This window comes from Lissotriton vulgaris, chromosome 1_1 (assembly GCF_964263255.1).
Source record: "Lissotriton vulgaris chromosome 1_1, aLisVul1.2, whole genome shotgun sequence".
Taxonomy (NCBI): Eukaryota; Metazoa; Chordata; class Amphibia; order Caudata; family Salamandridae; genus Lissotriton; species Lissotriton vulgaris.
Window position 1 is genome coordinate 711,244,169 of NC_141685.1, and position 24,783 is coordinate 711,268,951.

The window sequence follows — 24,783 nt, forward strand, 5'->3', positions numbered from 1 at the left end:
TTATGTTTTTAAGACCCTTGTAGTTATTTATTTTGAAAGTTTTATATAGCACGAACATGACCACCGAGGGTAACAGAGCGCTTTACAGTTTATGCATCAAGAAGGGTACAAGCAAACAAAACAGAATCAACAAAGTAAGAAGAATAATTAACTCACATTCTTATAATGTCCGACATTCTCGTTAGCCAGGCAACTGATTCAAATTCATAGACTTATAATGTCCGACATTCTTGTGAGCCAGGCAACTGGGCCACCAATCAACAACTAATGGGCTCATTGTCCAATGGAGAAGTCTGACTGAGGCAGAAATTTCTTTATCAAGAGCCCTTTGACTTCTTTTTTGAAGAGGGCAGTGGAAGGGTTCCCCCTGACTTCGGGGGGGAGGGAGTTCCAGATCCTCTGAGCCATATCTAAGAAGACTCGGTTGTAAGTCTATTTTTCTTTAATTTTGTGGTTTGAGCAAAAGGGTGCTGGCGCTTCTGGAGGCTCTCAAACCACATGAGAGCTCAAGCTTCTGAGCGTGGTAAAGCGGGGGCTTGAAGTGGATGGCTTTGTGTGCCATGCAGGCAATTTTTAGCTATATGCGAGCTTCATATGGAAGCCAATTCAGAGCCAGCAAGTCCAGAGAAGTATCATTGTATTTTTTAGTGCCAGTTATGAGCCTAGCAGCCGAATTGAGGGCAACCCTAAGAGGAGCCGTCTTTACTCTAGGCAAGTCGCACAGTGTTACACTACCATAATCCAGCTTTGTGATCACTAATGCTTGCACTGCAACCTTTAGGTCATGGGCAGGGAGATAGGGTTTGAGTCTTCTTAGGATGCTGAGTTGGAAGTTCGCTTCTTTGATGAGAGAACTAATGTGCATCTGCATGTTCAGACTTTTGTCCCATATAATACCCAGAGAGGATGCTGAATCAACGAGGTGAGGTCTACCATTAAGAGCAGTAAGCTGATTCAACCATTGATCCATGACCAGAGATTGTTTGAGGTGTGAGATTAGGAGAAATTCCGTTTTTAGAGCATTAAGCTTCAGGTGGTGATGTGTCAGCCAGCTTTGTGTTTCCAGCAGGACTGAGTTGAGGGGCTAAATATGCGCGGGTGAGGCGATCTTCAGGTATAGTTGGATATTGTCTGCATGCATGTGATAAGGAATACTGGATGATTTCAGAATTTATGTCTGAGGCTCCATGAACAGGTTAAAGAGTGTGGGGAAAAGCGCTGAACGCTGGGAAACCCCAGAGTGACTGGTGCAGGATGGTACAGGGATTGGTTCACCTTGATGATTAAGGATCTGTTCTGAAGGAACACAGATAACCAGTTTAGTACAGGCCCAGACTGCCCCATCCTGTGTTCCAAGAGGTCAATTAGGTTATCATGTTTGACCATATCAAATGCTGACAAAAGGTCAAGAAGGATCAATAGGTATGACTCATTATGGTCCAACATTCTTAGCACATCATCGACAATGTGCGTTAGCACAGACTCTGTACTATGGCCCGGGCGGAATCCAGATTGGCATTGGTCCAGGAGTTGGAAATGGTCGATGTGGTTACAGAGTTGGCGAGCACATATTTCTCCAGGAGCTTTGTCAAGGTGGGGATGTTAGAGATTGGGCAAAAGTTATGAAGGACCTTGGGATCAACAGAAGGTTTCTTCAGAATCGGGGTCACTTGACCCGATTTTAGTAAATCCGGAATAGCACCTTGTCGAAGGATGCATTGTGGATCGTAGTCCAAAGAGTTAATAAGGAGGATCTAACTTCCGGGAAAAGGTTAGATGGAAGAGGGTCATTGTATTGATTGGAAGGTTTCAAAGTCGACAGCATTTGCGTATAAAATACCAAACATTTAAAAGGCCGGAAGCGTTGAAATTCTTGTCTGAAATGCGTTATTTCGATGTGGCAGTTGGAATTGCACATTTTATATTGGCTGTCAAACTACATTTTAAGAATGGGTTTGAGTAGGATATACTGCATTGGGGAATTTGGGGTACTAGATGTTTTTATATTGTATAGTTGCTCCATTGTTTTATGGACTATTGTCCCAATACTTCCTAATCAATGGGGAATGGATAACTTGTACCCGTAACCAGGGTCCTCTGTGTTCTATCCATCAGTACCAAGTATTGGTACTTAGAGAAAACTCATTCACGTAGGGAGATCGTATGGCGGTTTATCTTGATTCTCCGCCCTTGTTAAATACGTGATAGCATCGTCATTGGGTCTCTTTTTATGCTTCCTCCGCCAGGAGGAACCCCTGGTTTGTACAGTAGTGATCAAAGATCGTTTGGTGGGTGAAGGGTGCTCAAGTGAAGTGTGGTTTAAAAAAAAGAAAAGAAAATATCCTCATACTACCTAAGAAGTAACACTTTTATTTTATCTGATGTATGGGAAGATTGAATAAAAATGAAGTTTGGGCAGAGGGGACTGGTTATGAGTCCACTGCGCTAAAGATGTCCAGATCTATGGTCGACATGTTTCAGCCCCTTCGTTGCCCCTGATGAGTCCTAGGGCTTTCTTTAGGACCTCTAAAAGTGTGTGTGTGGTGTGATTCGGGTGTTTCCCCAATTCAAGGTGGCTTCAGAGTAAATACCCTGAGGTAAGGTCAATAGTACCTTAAGAAGTCCCGATTCAGGCTTCAACAGGGCAGCTGACCGCACGGTGCCTGCTTTTCTGCAGGTTTGCACAACTAATCCTGGCGCTGATGTTAGGGTTTCGGGACCCTGACATCAGCGGAAAAGCAGGCACTGTGCGGTCAGCTGACCCGTTGCAGTCCGAATCAGGACTTCTAAAGGTACTATTGACCTTACCTCAAGGTATTTATTCTGACGCCACCTTAAATTGGGGAAACACCCGATTCACACCACACACACCATTTTATAGGTCCTGAAGAAAGCCCTACGACCCATCAGGGGCAACGAAGGGGCTGAAACATGTCGACCGTAGATCTGGACATCTTTAGCGCAGTGGACTCATAACCAGTCCCCTCTGCCCAAACTTAGTTTTTAATCAATCTTCCCATACATCAGATAGAGTAAAAGTGTTACTTCTTAGGTAGTATGAGGATATTTTTTCTTCTTTTTTTTTTAAACCACACTTCACTTGAGCACCCTTCACCCACCAAACGATCTCTGATCACTACTGTACAAACCAGGGGTTCCCTCCTGGTGGAGGAAGCATAAAAAGAGACCCAATGATGATGCTATCACATATTTAACAAGGGCGGAGAATCAAGATAAACCGCCATACGATCTCCCTACGTGAATGAGGGTTCTCTAAGTATCAATACTTGGTACTGACGGATAGAACACTGAGGACCCTGGTTACAGGTACAAGTGATCCATTCCCCATTGAATAAGAAGTGTTGACAGGAAGCTGAATGGATCACAGCTTCTTCTAGCTCCCTCCCCTCCCTGATTGGAACAACTATTGTCCCAATAAACATTTGTTTAACCTAAAATCCTTTTCTTTTTTTTAGAATTTTTGCCCTGTTTTAAGTGATACCATAAAGCAGTAGTGAAGAGGCCTGTCAATTAGGTCTGCCTTAAATAGACAGTAATTATTCGTTATTTTTGCCACATCACCTTTCCAATACATTCTTTGCCAGCTTAGACTAACTTGTGATCAAACACTTTTTTTATGTTTATGGCATGCCATCAACATTGGAGAAACAAATCCTTCCCACTTAAAGTAACATTGGCTGGAAATTAATATGGCCACATTTTGGCATTTGATGGCTTATACAATGCAGTCTACGTAAATATTGATTTTGATTACAGCTGCTTGGGCTATGGTAAGCCCAGTTCCTGTTCTAAAAGGCACCAGCCTTACAGAATCGCCATTTTGGCCCTCCAATCCAATCACCCCGAAAAGCCACCAACAGGTTATATGTAAACAGCATACTAGAACCTTAAAAACATAACTTAATCATGATGCCTGCCCCTGGAACCAGGTACAGATTAATATGTGCGAGAATAAGAAAGTGGTAACAGAATAAGCATTGCAACAGCCTTATGAATGTTTGTGTTTATTACAATTAAGATTAACCTGTTGACCGCGGCGCGAATTCTGCAGCGGTGTGGGCGATTTAATCTGTGGGCGGGGTTCGGACGGGCCCCGGCCGTCCTCCGCACATGCCCACCGTCACGTGGGACGGCTAGGGGCCGTCTGCAGCACTGAAGGGGTTAAAAACAAAACGTTCTGTAAAACAAAATGTTTTCTGATTAAACTTGAAAAACAAAACGCAGGCTTTGTAGAATAGCTGGTAAATTTGGAACTGGTCAAGCCCACATTTGAAGTTAATTGTCTTAGACAATGGCTTTTCAGTTTCCCTTCACACACATGTATGTTGAACTCTCGACAAGGGTGTACTACCACACCAAAAGCAAGATGGAAAACTATTATGATGCTAAAAAAACAAGCATACAAAAAGAAAAACACACTCTCGATGAAGCACTGTTACTTTGAAAAACTGAATAACATTGTTAGGACATTTTCACACGGTTGGGGGGGGTTTAGACAGACAATATTGTTGAAACTTCAGAAGCAGGGCAAAAACTAACTTAAACCTTAGGGATGTTTCTTAAAGCACTAAGTTATGGATTGATAAAATCACGATAATTCCAGTTCTGTGGTCATCAGGAATGTGTGTAACCTGACATGGGAGATGCCCGGGAGGAGATAAGGGAAGGAAATGGAAAAAGTAAGGTACAGGTGTGCGAGTGGGAAGTCATTTACTTGAAATACAAGTGAGCCAGTGAACTGGCTCGACCTTTCAAGGGCAAGCACATTACTGGATGAAAGCCTGCAATAGTGCAAGTCTTTGCAGGAACTGCAGGGTCAACTGCGAAAAGGACCAAGTTGTTCCCTACCTTTAATCCCACTGACCAGACATTTTTGCAGATCTGTTTTGTAATCAATGGATCGAATACCTTTCCTCGGAATCTGTGTTCTAGCAGTGATTGTGTTGGCAGTTTGCACGAAGGATATCGACCTAAAAGGTAAGTTCTGGTTCTTTTCTTAACTACAACCATTTGTATTTCACGAAATAAGGTTTAACTGGGGTATAAAGAAAGCTAGTGGCACACATCACATTAGTAGGCAATGCAACATTTTAAATAAAATGTACAGTGTTTACACATATAAAAGCAGATTCTTTTTTTTAAGTTGTTAAATATGCATTACCCGTTTAAACTTCCAGTCCTGGTACTATCACCATAGCTATTTTCCTTAATACAATTAACGACTCATATGTTCATACTTTCTCCTAATCAGGGCCTTAAAAGATAGACATTTGCTGTATTATGTGTGAGAATATATTTCCAGTTTGCCATACAAACCGGGTGAGCTAAAAAGACCAACCCCAATTAGATTAATGGACCACATAATTCTATGCACTTTCGGTCACATTACATGTTTAAAGGTTTACTTACATTTAGCAAATGTGTAATGAAGAGCACTGGATGTGGTATCAAATTTCAAATATACAGAGCATAAAATGAGAATGCTGCTGCCGTGCGGATAGCACCCATTGGTGTCTGAATCACCATCTGGTTTATAAACAGATATACGGAGCAGCATGTTTCATATAGTATAGCAGGGTAAATAGCGCCACAGAACTTTGGAATAAAAGTTATTTATTGGAAAAGTTTATTGGAAAGTTATTTATTTATTGGATAATATATCCTGAGTGGAAAATATTGATTTTTTTGTAGGCGGGGGCTAGTGAACAGTAGGCTGCTTTTAGGGCCGGACTGGTCAAGGGATCCTCATCTAACTCCAAAAGCAGCATTTAGGTAACATCACAGAGGTTCTTCGAGGTGCATACCGGATTTGCTCCTGGGAAATGTGAAAGACTCAGAAGTGATGGATGATAGAATGAGTTCCCCTTCATAACGGCCTGAAAAACCTATAACATTTTAACCAATTTATTTCCAAACACAATATTAAATAATAGCATTTCAAAACCTTTTAAAGAACAAGTCTCCACCCAGCAAGCCAACCCTAAAGGAAAAAAAACGCTTGATTAGGTTGGGCTTGCTAAGTGTAATATGTGGCTGGCATTAAAACATTTCCCAGGCTGGTTTTAGCTTCTAGTCCAGACATACACCAATTTAATTTAATGGGAGTAAACATTAGTTCTAATAAAAGTGGGAGAGCTCTTTATTGTGAACATTCTGCTGGTTAGCATTGAGGCTTTCCTGGAAAGAGAACTGTGTTACATTGCCAACATTCTTGAGTCAAACAGGTTTCAACCTTAAAGAATATCAGAAGGTCAAATTGATTTGTTCAGCTGTTTGTAGAAAAAAATGATGTGCGTATGGGTGCGTGCTTGGGCCAGAAGTATAACACAAGCCACAGTAGCCACTATGGCGCAGAGGGTGCACCACCCCTTAAAGGGGCTGCCACACTGTCAGGGAGCCCCCGTTCAGTCCAAAGCCAATATTCTTGAGAGATGAGAGACTCACTGCACCTCATCACATTCTGCAGGGAGGACTTGTCATTTTGCATTATGCCACCGACTTGTGCAAGTTTGCCCCTGCATGATTGTTTGTATTGATTTAAGTGTTCATTGGAGCTATGGCTGATGGAGAGCAATGCAGCGATTTCTTACTGGTAATGGCATTATCCTTAGTCCTCCTCTTGCCGTAAAGTATCAAATAGTTAGGCTCCTGCACCTCCATTTACAATCCCTTCCCAAACTATAAAACCCCCTCCCCCCTCCTCACTTCCTGTTCCATACCAAGCCCAAACACTACACAGTTGGGCTGGTCGATAGGACAGGAGGGAGGGCCTGAATCATCAAGCGAGAGAAGGATTCAGAGTAATGTCATTAACAGTATGTAATCGCAGCATTACCTTCTCGTCCCTCTCGCCTTGATGAATCGCACAGTGAGATGTACCAAAGCCACACAATGGACCAGGAAAATGGCACAGAAAACACAAAGATAAGCTCAAGCCACAAGCAAAAAACTGATCACAACACAGAAGCCAGAACCTTGGAACCCAACAAGTCTGGAACTCCCAAACCCTGAAGCCCCAATAATGGGGCACAAAGGTAGAGGGCACCACCCAAGGGGCAGCCCGACAGAGCACCTGCAAAGAAACAACCTGAAATCCCACAACAGAAGAGTACAAGCCCCAAGGAGACTTCCCTAGATCCCTAGAGGAGACGACATACCAAACTGCTCATAGGGTAGCACAATCTCAGACCAAACCACCTACTCATGGTCTGAGGGGTGGGGTCATCCCCCTTCCGGGTAGGACAAAACCCACATACATAAACCAAAGGAGACCCGAAACACCTTCACCCATTTCAGGTAGAAAAACAAAACAACAGCCTTTCGCACATCCAGTGAACAAAGCATCACCTGCCCAGGATTCTGAGGATCAGGGAAACACTGGAAGAAACAATTCCTGCTGACGATGAAACTGAGATTTCACCTCAGGCTCACAGTCAGGGTCCAAGTGCAGAAAAATCCCGGCATCATACACACGAAAGCCGGGAGACAGATAAGACAACATAGTGAGCTCCCCCAGCCGAAGTTGGTGCCTGTAAATGTTACAGGCACCAAAAAATATTAATTTAAATTCATACTGTGTAAACCCACAGATGTCAGAGACTCGAATGGGGATACTGGAGCACCTGCAAAACCAGTTGTAAACACCAAGAGGGACACACCAGCTGGTGGGCCGTAGGTAGATCAGAAATTCCTCCAAGATTTAGGAGACCAGACCCCAATCATCACCAAGAAACATCCCACCCCCACCCTCTAGGGGAACTGAAATGCTGAAATCACAGCCCACAGCACCGCAAGAGTGGCAGAACTCCAGAACCTGAGGCAGAGAAACAGAAAGCATAATAAGACTTGGTAAATATTTGCCTAGACGCCAGTACAGAAGTGGAGAAAAAGGCCAAACACCAAACCCCCTCTGCAACAGCCAGGCTGCCAGCTCAAGGGACGCCAGGGACTGCACCTGGAGACATGGAGGCATCAGGGGAGACGGAGGCAACAGAAGCCACCACCCAAAAAATAACGATGCCACAGCAACAGAGGAAGCCATAGAGAGTGGGACTATGCTGGAGCCACCTGAACAATCTAAGCCCCTTCCCCTGTACCATAGGCAAAAACCTCTGGGTGAAAAGAAACAGAGGGAAGCAAACAACTGACCAACAGTTAAGGACACAGCAGGGTCACCAACCCCAAAACAGACCAACTGTAGCAAACATCCAGGGGAAAAGGCAACCCCATCCAAAGTGAGACCGCATGAACAGGAGCAGATTCTAGATTCAACAAATGTGAACGGATCAACAGCATCCTTGAGTCCTGGCAACAGCACACAATGCCCAGAATTGACCAGCACCGTGCCCGAAAAGAAACGCGATCCTGAGAGGTAACCAGCTGCAACTGTAGTGCAGTCACTCACAAGCAATTAGAAGACAGAAGAATCATTCCTGTCTGCACACGTGAACAATATGGGGGAGAGAAGCCATAGTGATCAACAGTCGTCCAGACCTGGGAAGGACAACATACCCCAAAGACAAAGAACTGCCAACAGGGGAGCCAACGCCTTGGCACAAACCCATGGGGCGCACTCCAGGCCGAATGGAAGAACCTGGAACCAGAATGGCTTGACCCCACAGAGAACCACAGAACCTCCGAAGACACAAACTAACAGGTATGTAAAAGCATGCACCCTACTGAATGACTGAAGGCAGACAGACCTCAGAAAACCACAGGGGAAAGAGCTGCAGCCAGGACAGCCACTAGAACAGATGGACACCACTCAACCATTGAGGTGCTACAGAACAAACACCCAGGGAGAAAATTACAAAAAACAACTTGATGGACAGAATGTAGATCAATGTCTTACATTCACCCCAGTACAAGGATCTGGGCCTAAATCCATCGTTTTTTGCACTCCACACCACCCTGGGTCAGATAATGGCTTTATGCAAATCAGCTCTGACCCTGTGCCCCATGGGAACAGTCCAGTCCGAACTACAACAGCCATATCTTTCCCAGACCGGAATCAAGCATCCGAGGACCGGACCGGTTTCGAGGTAACACCTCTCATCAGCCCGGCTAGCTTGACTCCAGTGGTGTGGAGGCTCTGGGACCCACGTCTGAGCTACCCCAGTACACTCAGGGAGAAAATTACAAAAAACAACTTGATGGACAGAATGTAGATCAATGTCTTACATTCACCCCAGTACAAGGATCTGGGCCTAAATCCATCGTTTTTTGCACTCCACACCACCCTGGGTCAGATAATGGCTTTATGCAAATCAGCTCTGACCCTGTGCCCCATGGGAACAGTCCAGTCCGAACTACAACAGCCATATCTTTCCCAGACCGGAATCAAGCATCCGAGGACCGGACCGGTTTCGAGGTAACACCTCTCATCAGCCCGGCTAGCTTGACTCCAGTGGTGTGGAGGCTCTGGGACCCACGTCTGAGCTACCCCAGTACACTCAGGGAGAAAATTACAAAAAACAACTTGATGGACAGAATGTAGATCAATGTCTTACATTCACCCCAGTACAAGGGTAGCTGTTTTTTGTAATTTTCTCCCTGAGTGTACTGGGGTAGCTCAGACGTGGGTCCCAGAGCCTCCACACCACTGGAGTCAAGCTAGCCGGGCTGATGAGAGGTGTTACCTCGAAACCGGTCCGGTCCTCGGATGCTTGATTCCGGTCTGGGAAAGATATGGCTGTGTAGTTCGGACTGGACTGTTCCCATGGGGCACAGGGTCAGAGCTGATTTGCATAAAGCCATTATCTAACCCAGGGTGGTGTGGAGTGCAAAAAACGATGGATTTAGGCCCAGATCATTGTACTGGGGTGAATGTAAGACATTGATCTACATTCTGTCCATCAAATAGTTTTTTGTAATTTTCTCCCTGAGTGTACTGGGGTAGCTCAGACGTGGGTCCCAGAGCCTCCACACCACTGGAGTCAAGCTAGCCGGGCTGATGAGAGGTGTTACCTCGAAACCGGTCCGGTCCTCGGATGCTTGATTCCGGTCTGGGAAAGATATGGCTGTGTAGTTCGGACTGGACTGTTCCCATGGGGCACAGGGTCAGAGCTGATTTGCATAAAGCCAATATCTAACCTAGGGTGGTGTGGAGTGCAAAAAACGATGGATTTAGGCCCAGATCATTGTACTGGGGTGAATGTAAGACATTGATCTACATTCTGTCCATCAAATTGTTTTTTGTAATTTTCTCACAGAACAAACACCAGCACCACCTGTACCATAAACCGTGAAGTTAATCAAGTTTACGCCAGCCTCAGGGGCATAATCTTTTAGCTTCAAATATTAGTTGATATTTTATCAAAAAGCACAGGTAGTTGCATGGGGAAGCCTCCTTGATAGAAAGCAGCGCTAGTGCTACTTTGCATTATTTTTGGACTATTTTTCAGTGTAAAAGAAGTTTTGTACAAGAAAGTAAATCCCAGATTAACAGTTTACTTAAACGTTTTTGACACAAATCCAGCGCAAATTGTTAGCAAATCTGCCTTTGTGTGCCAGAAGTAAACTGATGCAACATGCCCTGGAGCAAAGTATTATCAACTGATATACAAGAGAGCTAGAGACAATACTTTCCACCATTTTGACAAACTGGCAGTTCAGTTTCAATTCAGACTTGGAAATATTCTCTCTTCTTAAGATCTTGACCAATTCTATCCTTGGAGTATGTTCTGCAGGGTATTTTAGAGGGCAAGCAGGCCAGGCACTGGCGACGAAGCCTCTGACAATCTTGCAGAAATGACCAGGCTTCCTCCCCAAAGATTTGTAGAAAAGGGGTGCATCATCTGCCCATTAATATATTTTTATGACATCAGATTTATCTTGGAGTTCCAAGACCTCAAAATTCAAAATAACACTCCCCTGCATCAGCTGTCACCTTTGGACCTCTCAATCCATTGGATTTCAAATGAACTCTGCATCACCGAGCCAACAATTAGTCCAAGGCTTCAATGATGACTCTTCCTCTGCGTCTTCTAAAAATGTGAAAGGATCATCCTGGATCTATTAAAAAGAAATGGCCCACTTGCCGCAGGTGGCTTCCTCTGTTCCTTTTGGCCAGTGCCGGCAAAGGAATCATTGAGGTGTGAATGCAAACAGCAATGTGTAGGCCATTTGGTATGCACTTCAGCTGAGTTCAGATAATATATTTTTCATGTGTCAAAGAAGATATAAAGTCATTAAGTAATAATTCAACTTCACCGCTAGTCTTTTCAAATCGATTAAGGATGTGCTGCTGAACTGGTTCTAAACTCTTTCCCAGTAAAACTTACACATGTAAGGCTTAAATAAATATTAATCAGCATGAATATACCCTGCAGCAGAATACCAGAGGGGCATATGTATGACAAACTCGTTTTGAGAGTCCTTGATAGCGATTATTTGTGAATCGCTAATAAGGACTCACAAAACAGAATGTATGTAGGAATCACAATATTAATTGCGATTCCTTAATATTCCTTAATTGCGGATCGCAAATTGCGATTCGCCATTAAGGAATACTTTCCCATTCATTCATATGGGCTTAGAGGCCCGTAGGAATGAATGGGAAGACATTCGCAATTTGCGAGTGCCCATTAGGTACTCGCAAATTGCAAATGCAATTTCAAGGGTACAAGGGTGTCAAAAGGACACCCTGTTCCACCCCTGAAATATGTATGTGTGCACAGGTGGCACACATACATGCCCTAAGGCCATGTATGTGCGCAACAGGGCACTTTGAAAATGCAAAAAAGTGCATTTTCCAAAGAAATCGCAAATTACCACCAACTTGAAGTTGGTAGTAATTTGCGATTTCTTATTCCAAAATCGCATAACTTGGGTGCGTCCTGCATCCCATTTAAGGAATCGCAATTTGCACTTCCTTAAATGCAATCGCAAAATAGGGAATTGCAAATTTTGCGATTCCCCATTCTGCAATGCCGTTTTGGAATGATACATCCAGATAGGCCTTTTCCCGTACGCAAACAGGCAGATTCTGAGAATCGACCCGTTTGCAAACGGGAAAAGGGCTTGAACCATATGCCCCAGAAATGTGTAATGAAAAATCTCACGGTGTGTTTTAGGAATGGGTGGTACAAATAAATCCTTAACTCCCTTATCAAATATCTGCACTTCGTGCGACTGCGCAAAGGTTCTGTACACAGAGCGCTACATTATCATAGCGAAACCTATGTCTACAGAATTTAGATTTTTAGTTTTATATAGCACTGGCTAGACCCAAGGGTATCAGAGCACTTTACATGTTTTGAGAATAAGTTTACAAAAAGTACATGACGAATGTCAAGTGTGATTCACAAACAGTCATATAGGAAAATATACGACAACAGAGAAGTAAAGGAGACCACAGCAATGAGACAATAATATATATCAATCAAGCAATTGGGTACTGGGGATGGGGGTAGAATTCTAATCTGTGCTTTCAAATTTTCAGGGTACTTCCCCAACGGGAATTGTCAAAGAGCATTGGGTCAATTTAAATAACGATTTGGACAACAATCTGTGAATGTCCCTGTTAGAAGTGCAGCATATGCTTATAAAATGATAGATGCAAGAAGTATGCTGCAAATACAGAAACCAGTAGACCGAGGACTAGAATAGAACCCTTTCGGATACCATACTGGAGACAATGAGAGGTAGAAGACTGGCCAGCCCCAGAAACAGAACAGGTATGATGAGAGAGATAATAAATTAACCATGAAATGTCAGCTCCTGGGACACGTTTTGTAGCAAACAATATGGCAATCAAAAGTGTTGAAAGCAGCAGAAAGATTCAAAAGTGCAGACAGTTTTGAATAACAAGCAGATGTTGGAGATTCACTTCTAGGTTCGAGTGGTGTGCGAGATACATAATCCACACTAAACTGGAGGCTGACAGTTTGAGTTAGGATAAAAAGAATGTTGATTGCAGACAGAGTGTTGTAGTAGCCTTGCGAGGCAAGAGAGGAGAAATATAGGTAGAAGTGAAACTAGATCAAATGAGAATAGATGAAATAGTAGAATGATTAAAAGAGTTGGATATAATTTCAAGAAGAAAAGAAAAGATTAAAGAAAAGGACAGCCCAGAATGCTATGCAGGCCTAGACAGAAAATTGGCCAAGGAAAAGGGAAGATGATAAAAGATGCAGCAGAAGGGTACGCCAGGTGAATGCAGAGCAGAATATCAGATTCAGAGATGGATGAGAAAGCTGAATGTACAGATTGAGAATTACATTCAAAGGGGAAGCGATGGAGGAATGGTGAGAAATGTGCCAATTTTTAAATAAAAGAAGTCAACAAAGTCAGATAGGATTAGAAGAGTGCCAGAAGCAGGGTCAGGGGTGTGGAAAGGAACAGTTGTTTAAGAAAATATAATGATGAATCTAATGAGAAATGAAGAGTTTTAGCGAGTAAAAGTGGTAGAGTGATAGGTTAGAGGAATAATTAAAGAAATAATACGTCAGACTACTCAGTGGAAAATAATTCGAGACAGGATAGAGTACAGACCATGACTGAAGTAAGTGATGTGAGAGCAAGAGCTACAGACAACAGGTAGCAAGGAGGAAAGTTGATGGGTAGAGTTAAGACAACAGTTCAAATTAGTTAGGTGAAGAAAGAAGAGCATAGAAATAAACAGAGCAGCAAGTGGATGCGAGATGGTTAAAGAAAAAAGAATGGAATTTGAAAGAGAGAAACATAAAGACTGAATTAAAGAAGAATGTGAAGAAAATGGAACGTTCGCTACTCAAATAACAGGACGGGAAAAAAATGGAGAAATGATCCTTGTTTTTTATTATTATGATCAAATAAGGGTTAACTATAGCATATGCATGGTTACCAATAAATGACCCCTAATTTACCATGTAATTAAATGTGCCAGTGACTGCAAGTGGTAAGCATGAAGAATGATAAAGAAGTCCAAAAGCCCCACCTGTTCACCACCGCATGCTTGTAACTTGGCCATGACGAATGAGGAAAAAGTTATGAGCGTGTCAGTTGAGCCAGTATGAATGGGGTGATCGAGGTTTCCGTAATACAAGGAAATTGTAGAGTGAGTCTAAAGAAGAGGTCAAGTTGGGCAACTGATTTATTATTAGATATTTGAAAAATCAATAGAAACAAAATTGGGCGAGAAATGTTAGATAGGATTATTTGTAGGTTGAGATGGCAAGCTGCAGATAAGAGAAGCAGAGCTGCTATCATGCAGCAATACTCCTGTCATTTATTGGTGGATAATTTAGCCTCTTCTCTTAACACCAACACATCACCCAACCCTGACTCTGCCACCTCAAGACCATTCATGTACCTGCTTCCCAGCCACGTATGCATAACCCCATCATACCTGTCATGAACACTGGTTTGTTAGATTTCCCATGGATGCTTCATTGAGAGTGGCCATTATGCAAGATAAATAAGGTTTACCTTCACAATTGGCATGAATAAACATGAACACAAATATTCTTATGAATCACTAAATCAACTTTTGAATACACTCACTTCTCAATTATTTAATGTACGAAATAAGGTGAAACTAAAGTTAAATACTAATGCAACAGCAACATTGATGGAATGAGAATAGGAGAGTTGCACAAACCAGTCACCAAAAAAAAACAGCTACCGTTACTAATGGTCGTGGACTTTATTCCAGACTTTGACCATATGCAGTTCACCCTATGGAAATACTTCAAACGTACATTCATATATTAGTACAATTGGGACATTCCCTTGAAACAGTCTCATCAGGCAACAGTATTTTTACAGAGTTTAATTATGACAGTCACATACAGCTGTAATTGTTTTGGATAAATGAGAATCGGTATTATGGTTCTTTGGAGATTTATTGCTCATTTTGTATTTTTTTCAGCACTGAAACAAAGTAACATATATACACAGACACCAAACACATCAGTAAGTGTATTTTTTAAAATCTTATTTTGATAGTGACAGTTTTGGTGTGTGTGTACACTCCTACATTTTAAAGGTTAATTTACAATTTTGAATAGGCTTTGCTTTTACTAAGCAAATGTACCTCATGTATTGTAAGTTTTCCCTTCTCCCCATTTGACTGCCTCAGAGTGCTCATTTGCTATTAATAGTTGTACCTTGTATCTTTTTACCCTGTACTTGAACGTTCCTGTCTCGTCTGGCTTCCAACGCCATCAATTTCGAGCTTTACAGGGTCTGTGGTCCTGTTCATCTTGTTTCTTACCCCTTTTCTGGAGCTGCATGCCTCTTTTGCTGCAGTTTGCTTGTTTCTCCCTTATCACAGCCTCTCTGATTAATCTTGTAGTGTACTGTACACTAGGTCCGCCTACCTTTTCTTCAACTTGTTCCACTCTTTTATGCATGTGTAACATGTCTTTCGGCACCCCACCACCTTGTTAAACTTCTGAGTTTCTTAGTTTTTTCAGGCCTACTTATGCCTTTTGTTCATCCTCTGGACTTCTTTAAGGAGTGTCTCTCTTCCCTGTGCAAGCTGCTGCGTTGCGTTGTTTCATTACAAAGCCACAGAAGGCTGTGCAAATCAGGCCTTGCTTGGTTTGTAAATCCCAAATGAGCCTTTGCGTTGCCTTGCATGATGCAAAGGCTAAATTAATCTGGGCCCAGGTTTCTATTTGTTGTTGAGGGCCAAGTGACAGACAAGGGGTGCAATTCGGTTTACTTTCTGCTTCTAGTGCTGTTTTTTTAACCCCTGAGTCTAAGATTAGCATAAAAATCTAAATATACTTACTTCCTTTATGTATCTATATACTTTCAATGTCCTTATGGATCTATATATTTATCACTTTCTTCTTATTTAGCATTTCCAATGAACTAGCCTATTTCTCAGCCTATACTTCGCTCAATATATCTTCTAGCCCAACCTTCTGACTCATCTCAAACTTCTTTCTACTACTCCTTCCAATGCACTACCCAATCTCTCACAGTACACAACTCTATCCTATACCACTAATCAATACACTCATCACTAACACAACGACAATCAACACCATACTTAACTACATCCCATTCAGACACACTCTCCCTGCTGTAATTACACCTAACAGACCACCTTTTATCACTAACAAACATAATGATCCTTCTATCAGTTGTCCAACAAACACCCTCCTCTTCCTTCTACCATAATAACACTAACACACAACACACACTGCACACCACCACACTTTGTAACTCTTGCAACAAACCAGTCTAGGATAAACACTCTCACCTCTACTTCATTTCCTCCTACACACAACATACACCCTACTCATAAACACATCACCACCCCCTCTACGTCACAAACTCCTCTCACAAACAATACTACACAACCAAATCCAGTGCATGAAACATATACATCTGCACCCCTTTTCATTACACCTCAAAAGCAAAACATATCACACACACCAGCACAACCAGATCTTCAGAGCACAACACCTCATAATACTTACCATCACAAAATACATAACATTGACAAATCCCACCATACAAGAAAAAAACCATGGGTGGCACATCCTTCTCTGTTCAAGCAGCCAAACTATGGAACTCTTTACCCCCAACATAAGATCCACCGACAACCACCTTATCTTCAGAAAACTACTCAAGATTTGGCTCTTCCCCACATAAGCACCATACGGAAACAGAAATGTACAGCATATCCCTCTGTATGTAAGCATTTGTTTTCACTATAGATATGTACCTATCTTTGTGTATTACTTTATAAAACATGTAAAATAATTATGTTGTTAGGAGATAAGAGAGAAAAAAAAATAATATTAATCAATAAATAAAAAACATCTTTGGTCTACATGTACATGCTTCCATTGTGCATTGATGCATCTTCCATGTACTTGGATCTGTGTGTCCATTACTTTTCTCCTGAAAAAGAATATCCAATGCACTACCCTATTTCTCATCATGTGCCTCTATCAATATATTTAATCTAAATATACTTACTTCCTTTATGTATCTATATACTTTCAATGTACTATGGATCTATATATTTATCACTTTCTTCTAATTTAGCATTTCCAATGAACAAAGCCTATTTCTCAGCCTATACTTCGCTCAATATATCTTCTAGCCCAACCTTCTGACTCATCTCAAACTTCTTTCTACTACTCCTTCCAATGCACTACCCTATCTCTCATACTATACATCTATCAATATATCCTCTACATCCACTCTCTCATTTATCCCAAACCCCATACCACTATTATGTTCAACAAAACAACCCTTTCTAGACTCTCTCCTGCTCTACCCCTCCTTGCATCATCTGACACCTCTTTTTACTACACCAATCCCCTAAAACAAACATTTCTAATCTCTCCCCTCTGACTCCTCCCCTCAAAAACTCATTTTTACTCATCCAAAAGCCTCTTCCTACTGCTAAGACTTTTAAAAAAAATCCTTCACTCAGCGCCGGGACACCTCCTTGTGAGGTAGCTGTTCGCGCTCTACAAAACTCATTATTATTATTATTATTTATCCCTCCACTAACCTTTTCAATTAAAATTAACAGACTAACATGTTCACTTCTCAAATCCCATATTCAACTATACTAATATACTACCCAAATAACTGAATAACATATCTACTACTCAAATTACTTATTTTTTATGCTGTAATAATTTTCAACACTAATCCTTTATGGGTTCCGGAGTGGCGTGCTACTCGCCAGAAAAGCGCTTCAACACCCATCACTGGTAACAAGTGCTATATGATTGCAAATCTTTCTTCCCCCTTTTCTCCCTCCGCTATCCTGCTCACTCCAAGTAACAGACTAATATCCACCACTGAAATTACCTCATATTTCACCATATTATTTCACCACTAATCCTTTATAGGGTTCCTGAATAGCGTGCGTCAACAAGCGATAAATAAATACAAACCTTTGTCCTCCTCTATCCTCCAGCTATTATTCCAAATAACTGACTAACCTATCCACCCCTTAAAATGTACTTGTATGTTTCACTATACTAATTCAACACTAATCCTCTATGGGTCCTGGAGTAGCGTGCTACCCACCGAAAAAGCGCTTTGACGCCTTGTCAGGGGTAGTAAGCGCTATATAAATGCAATTACAATACAATACAATACAATAAACATAGCGATGGGCACATCAGGGTAAGCTGGGGAAGGTGGCTCTTACCACTGGTTTGATCAACAAAAGGGTACAGAAAATTCAAACATGATATTTATACATAACAGTCAGCAACCTTCTTAAACATCATGTTCCACAGAGTATTTCTATCAGTTCTTCGTCAACATCTAGGAGTGAAATACATAAAATAATGTGTGGACCTTCTTGTGGGCTCAGTGGAAATTATGCCAAAGACAGCACCATAATGGCAGAGCAAGAACACAGCTGTGCGTAAGTTCTCTGTTTGTGTTAGTTCTGTGGTTAACATTACCCTCCCTTTCCAGACATTCCTAAGTTGATGCATCTTAACATAAGTTACAGATGAAGCTTTTTTTATAATTGAGGGGGAGAAAAAGCACAAAAGTAGGTTATGCAGGTGAAATACCTTGAACTGCTTCTTTTCAATGAGATTTTCCATCAAAATATGTTTTTACTGGTAATGTATCTGCCAGCTAAATTGTATAAAATTCACACACTTCACAACTAGTTGTGAATACTTATGAAATTGTGAACATGGCACAAATTTAAAATTCACTCAGCTAGTCATATAAAGGTGATGTAAAGGTCTCGATTAAAATATTTACAGTCAGTAAAATTGTACAGCACCCTCTACACCTCAAGGGAAGCACTGGAAGTGGCCATCAGGAAATAGGGCCTAATAGCTGATTATAATGGAACCTGTTGAGGAAATTCACTCAGCAGTTATTTATTTTTTATTCAGGATGACCTTTCTTCCCACAAATATTTCTTTTTTTATTTATATCTAATAGTTTAAACATTAAAATAAATGTATATATTAAAAGGCAAAATATGTTTATGTATTTTAACATTATTATCTATGGGGTTCTACTTTAGGTTTCTGCCTCCATTATTTTCTACGCAAGGGTTTTGCAGTACCTATGGATAACCCCGAGTGGCACTGGACCTACACCACCAGGTCTGCATTACTACTGTTTTGGGCACCTTTTTGTTTGAGTAACTTTCCATTCTTACACACTTGTTTACACTTTGTAGTAAATTACAGTCCGCATTGGTGACTAGCAAAAAGCAGCCAATTTATAACAAAGTGCAAGAGTTAATTTGCACATGTAAAATTACTCACATGTAAATTTACCTTCGTAAATAAGGATGAAGGATTGGTTGGAGATTAAAATAGATTTGGCTTAAAGAATTTTTTCACACCCTATTCTGCTCTTCTCATCCAGTAAAACCAGAGCTGCTGCAGGGGCATCCTCTTCCCAATCACTTATCTTCCAGAGCCACCATCTAGCAAACCCCCCAATTAGCAAGAGGACCCAAATTGCATGAATATGAATGATCCATCTTACACAGGATATTGGCCAGCCTGCTAGAACCCACTGCATAACAATTGCTCATACTTTAACTTTTTTCCATATGAATGGAGGACATACCCTGTTTATAAGCATCTTGAGTTTCACCTGGGCAAATATAAAAACTAGGGCTGGGCGTAGTTTGCGAAGTAGCGCTTCGCGAAGCTACCCAAAGTGCACTTTGCACTACGCGAGCTACGAGTAGCACTACGCGAACAGCGTAGTAGCATGTTCGCACTGTGCAAGATACCGTTTTCAATGATTGCACAGTGTGGACAAGCATCCGGCACTGTGCAATCATTGAAAACGTCATCTTGCACAGTGCGAGCTGTAGTTTTCTGCCACTCGAGTAGATTTTTACTCGAGCAGCAGCTTTCTCAAAGCGAACTGGTAGTTTCTCATCGCGAGCGGTAGAAAACTATAGCTGTAGAGTAAACTTCGCAAACTACGCGAGCGTAGTGCTTTGCCCAGGCCTAATAAAAACCTTCCCCCATTTTCTGCAAGAATAATAAAAAAACACTGCAACTATCCACATGCAACTCACACACAGACAGATCTATTCAGGCACCATTTACAAGCCTGCTTCACCTTCAAAGCAAGCTACATTATTTAAAAGGCTGTAATGATGCAGCCTCCAAAATATATCCTAAAAAAGCACTTCATTTCTGCACAATCCACCGCACCAGGAAATCACTCCTCACTGAATGTAAGCTCCATAAATGTAATATAGATAACTCACCAGAGATGCCTTCTTGGTTTATACCCCAATACCTTAAAACCTCATCCCCAGCAGTTTAAAAGTTCTTCTACATATCTTTCATTTAGATTTTCAAGAAGCGCCTCTACTATCACTCTTAAAACACTTCATAATCACCCCATAATCACCTTTCTATCTAGAATTTCATCACCACTCTTCTCCATTTCTTTATTCTTCTCACTTATCCTTCCAGCGCAGTCCACTATCCAACCATAATGTGTTGCTATCTCTGCACCTAGTGAACTCCCTCGGTTCCCCTTTTGATCTGTTATCAGCCATATTCTTATGAGCATCTCTTTTTTTATTAAGGTAGGTAACTGACAAATACCTCCGGTTATAACAATAATTAGCAAATAGTTAAAATATTTTAAAATGTCAGTGAATTTTATAGCAGTGACACATATAAAATAAATGTATATATGAGTAGTAATGATCATTGGAAATATTCTTTCATTTAATGAGAAAATGTTACAGGATAAACAGTATTTCTATTATTTTTGAATATAAATAAATAGAAAAAGAGAAATTAACAAATTAATATTAATGTGGAAAGCGAAAAAAAAATATTTGCTGTATAAAAATTAGATTCTATACTGTAGAAAATGAATATAAAATAGATATTGATAAGGAAATACTAACATACCTGAGAACCATATAAGAGGATAAACACTCCTAATGATAGTATAATTATTTAAGGATGTTCAAAAACTTCATGGGTCTTTTGTACTTCATCCACTGAATTCAATAACTATAAATACGAAGTCAATGGCCACCCTAGCATCTGTCTTTTAATTGCTAGTCCTGTAGACAGAAGTAACAAAAGGAGTGAACTATCCAGCCTGAGGCTGGTGCAAATCAAGTTCCACCAGGCCTTGAAAGTAGCTTTTACAATTAGATGTTAATACCTGTAAACAATGGCAATTAAAAGTTCTACAAATCTGCCTATCATAACATTCATCATCATTCAAAAGCTTCATTCTATGCAAAGCTACATGTTTTAAAGTAGTCTATTAGAAAAACAATATGAGTCCAGATTTACAAAATGTTTTTTTTAAATTTACTTTCCAGCACTGTAAGGTTGCCTCAAAGTAATGCAAAAAAGGATTTGTGTTACTCTGCACCAAGGGGGGCGTTCAATGGGTGGTACGTAATCATTCCCACGCAGTCACCCATTGTTATTGATGCAAAACCCTGATTAATAACAATAGTAGACAAGCTTTTTTTTCACCAAACATAACACCATTTTGAAGCAAGCATATAATAAAGGAGAATGCTTTTACTGCTGCAGTATACAAGCACAAATCCAAAGAGATAAACGTTTAAAAGTGAGTCTAAGCATAGTATTTTGTACTGGAAGTGCACCCCTTTCAATATGAAACCTATCCTAGATATAACACGGACACCTTTGTAGTACGGCGCAAAGGTGTTGTGTGGTTACTAGGCAGTAGGATTATGCACCAGCGCTACGAAGAAGGCAGAATAGCACCATATCTTTGTAGATATGGCACTTTCTTGCATCTCACGCAACACAGCAACCTTGAGTTCCACGCTGCGCAAAATCCTTGTAAATCTGGGCTACAGTTAAATTGTACTGACAGAATGAGATGTGAAGTGGATTGTAGACCATATCTTGTCCTATTTGGAAATAGGACCATATGTTCCAAATCTCGTTCCAATAGTAATTCAATTTTGGTTTTAGATCTATTGATTTCATATACATATCATTTACAATATTAAAAAGAACCTTTAATATTAATATGAAAGTTAATTGGATGTGTTGTAGAAATAGAATTTTTAAATTGAAATTAACTCTCATCTCTGTAATGCCCTTTGTACTACACTTTTTTGCCTTCCAAAGCTGGTGAGGAAAGGATAAAAATAAGACGTAGAACATAATTTCACCCAGGAAATCTTTCACACAACGTGATTGATTATGTATTGTCGTCCTTGTCTTATATATATGCACCTCTCATTCGCATCTCAGTTGTCTAATCCTACCAAAGCAGTTTCTTCAGCTGCCACCATTTGAAATGCTACTTTGTAAAGTGAGGCTCTTGTCTATATATCGTCTTATATCACTCTGCATGGTTCTGTAGCTGCCAAAGGAATATTTCATTGACCGGTCTATGATTACTATTGCCAAAGTAGTTTGCATTTTTCTTGCTATAATATTTTCCCACTTAATTATATTGATCCACAGTGCATCTCTAGATTAGGTCTCTAGGATAATACATCATGTTTGCATTTGTAGTCCTTTATAGTATTCAGGCTTCCCCATTCTACTGTCTATTGTCTTCCAAGAGGCAGTATATAAGAGTATGGCTACACACAACTCATTCTCCTCACAACACCACAAAGTTTGATCAAGCATTGTGAGATCATGCCCAGATGCTGGTCGTGCAGTGCTTACATCCCATGGACTGTTTCATACAAGGTCCTCTATCTGAGGTAATCAAATTCAAGAACATCACATTAAATACGACTCCTTATAATCAAAACAGAGACTGTGTATTGTACAAGTTCTGAATGCTACTGCTGTATTCACAATCCATTTGCATTACCAGGGTGCTTAATATGCCTGATTTAGAGCATAGTACATGACATACTTACTTGGTAGCCATGAATATTGAACTGACTGATCCATTTCAATAGTTATATTGCATTAGATTTTTGCTCCATGTAACCTTAGCTATGTACCTATTTGCTTCCACCGCAAGTAGTATTGCATAGAGTTATCATGTTCACTTTTATTTTGGTTATGTAGTTTATTCCAAACTTCTGTATAAATATGTTTTTGTGTGCATGTTATCTCCACAGACTGCGGCAACAAGGACTGCAGTTGGCTTGGCATATGTTATTGCTCCATGTGTCACTGGAGGGGCGATAGTCATAGGAATTGTAACAGTGATGCTAATCGTAAAGTTCCTCGAGCTGCAGAGGGCAGAAGGACAGTTCAACCCCAGGGGCATGGAGCAAACTGCATCTCAAGTGGAAATGGCGTACAGCGTCCCAAAGGTGCCGCCGGAAGAGCGTCTGATATGACATGCTGGGTTTGACGAAGTAGCGGGGGAAAAGGGTTGTTCTGAAATGGCTTTATGGACCCATTGCCATGGATTTGTACTGCCCAGCAAGCACCATTATGCACTCTTGCTGTTGTCACTTGTCCACAGCATCACTTGATTGTCGCAAGAGAGAATGATCACGAGAACATCTCATCTGCTCACCTAGGAATCACCAGCTGAAGCACTCTTAGATGTGCATAGAGGAAGAAGGGAAGCAATGGGAGAAATTTGTGGGGAAAGCCTTGAAAGTAGTTTAGCGAGTATTTCCAACTGAATGTTAAATAACTGTGAGCAATGGCAATCAAAAAGTCTGCCTATCATAACATTTATCGCCATTCAAAAGCTTCATTCTATGTAGAGAAGCAGATGTTAAAAGTAGTCTAATATAGAAACGACAGACTGGCCCAGACTTACAAACATTTTGCGCTGACCATAATGCATTTTTTTAAATTACTTTCCAATGCTGGAAGGCTGCCTTAACCCCTTAAGCTCTGCCGTCGGCCAACGGTCGTCGCGAGCGCTACCTCCCCAGTGCTGCGCACGACCGTTGGCCGACGGGCCAGCGCTCGTTATTCGAACGTTCAGCAATGGGTGCTGAACGTTCGACGCAGCTAAGGTGTTAATCTAAGTCCAAAAACCGCTTTGCCTTATCTGTGTCCGATTGTGCTCGTTGGGTGGTACACAAGCATTTTCATGCAACTACCCTTGGTTTTTGATGCAAAACCCTGTCTACTAACAATAACATGGTAGCATACAACTGCACTGGAAACATGAGAGCAAGAGTTTAGCACTTGCTCCCGCGGTATCTGTACCTTTCAAGACAGAATGTAAAAGAAGAAACAAACTGGCCACCCTCTCACCCATTAACCAATTAAAGATCAATAAAAAAAGTACCACTGATCGAAAAGTAGTTATTTATGGCACCACAAAGTGGCTAAATTACTATATCAAGCACTGTCCAAAAATTAAGTTATTACTATATTTACCCAAGATAAATAGTAGGGAACCCAAGAGGTAGAATAGGTGGAAGATTAGAAGCAAAATAATTGAAATAACAGAAGATAGTGGTAATCCAAAGGCAAATGCTGTTGCCAGCAATGCAATTACTGCACTTCACTGCTTATAAACAATTTACACACAGCATGCTCAGGTTGTTAGTTCAAGATTTTTACAAATTAATTAAAGTGCATTTGAAAGCTTTGAAACTCTTATACAGCACACTGATAGTTATAAGAACATAACACTTGATCGGCAGAGGAAAATAAAAAATTTAAAGCGAATGCCTTATTTTCTATTCAGAATTTGAATGAATAGTGTATTGGTTTTTAATGTGCTAAAGACATTGAATTGTCCATATCTATAAAAACTATTGGTCTCATTTACAAAAAGCTGACACAGCACGGCAAGCCATTTTCCTACGCAGAGTTGCGTCAGTTCAAAAGCCAGGAATGCATCGTATGAACAACAATACAACTCATACGTGTGCTTTCCCCTGCGCTGGCACAC

General features: G+C 41.0%; 1 protein-coding gene across 1 annotated transcript in view; it reads left to right on the plus strand.

Annotated features, from left to right (window-relative positions):
• The window catches only part of CRB1 (crumbs cell polarity complex component 1), a 713,161-nt gene extending 688,612 nt beyond the window's left edge, over nt 1-24,549 (plus strand). The window contains exon 12 of the mRNA XM_086954812.1: nt 23,033-24,549. Within this exon, the coding sequence (XP_086810938.1) occupies nt 23,033-23,257 (225 nt within the window). The 3' untranslated portion in view covers nt 23,258-24,549. The remainder of the gene's footprint in view (nt 1-23,032) is intronic.
• The last annotated feature ends 234 nt before the right edge of the window (nt 24,550-24,783 follow it).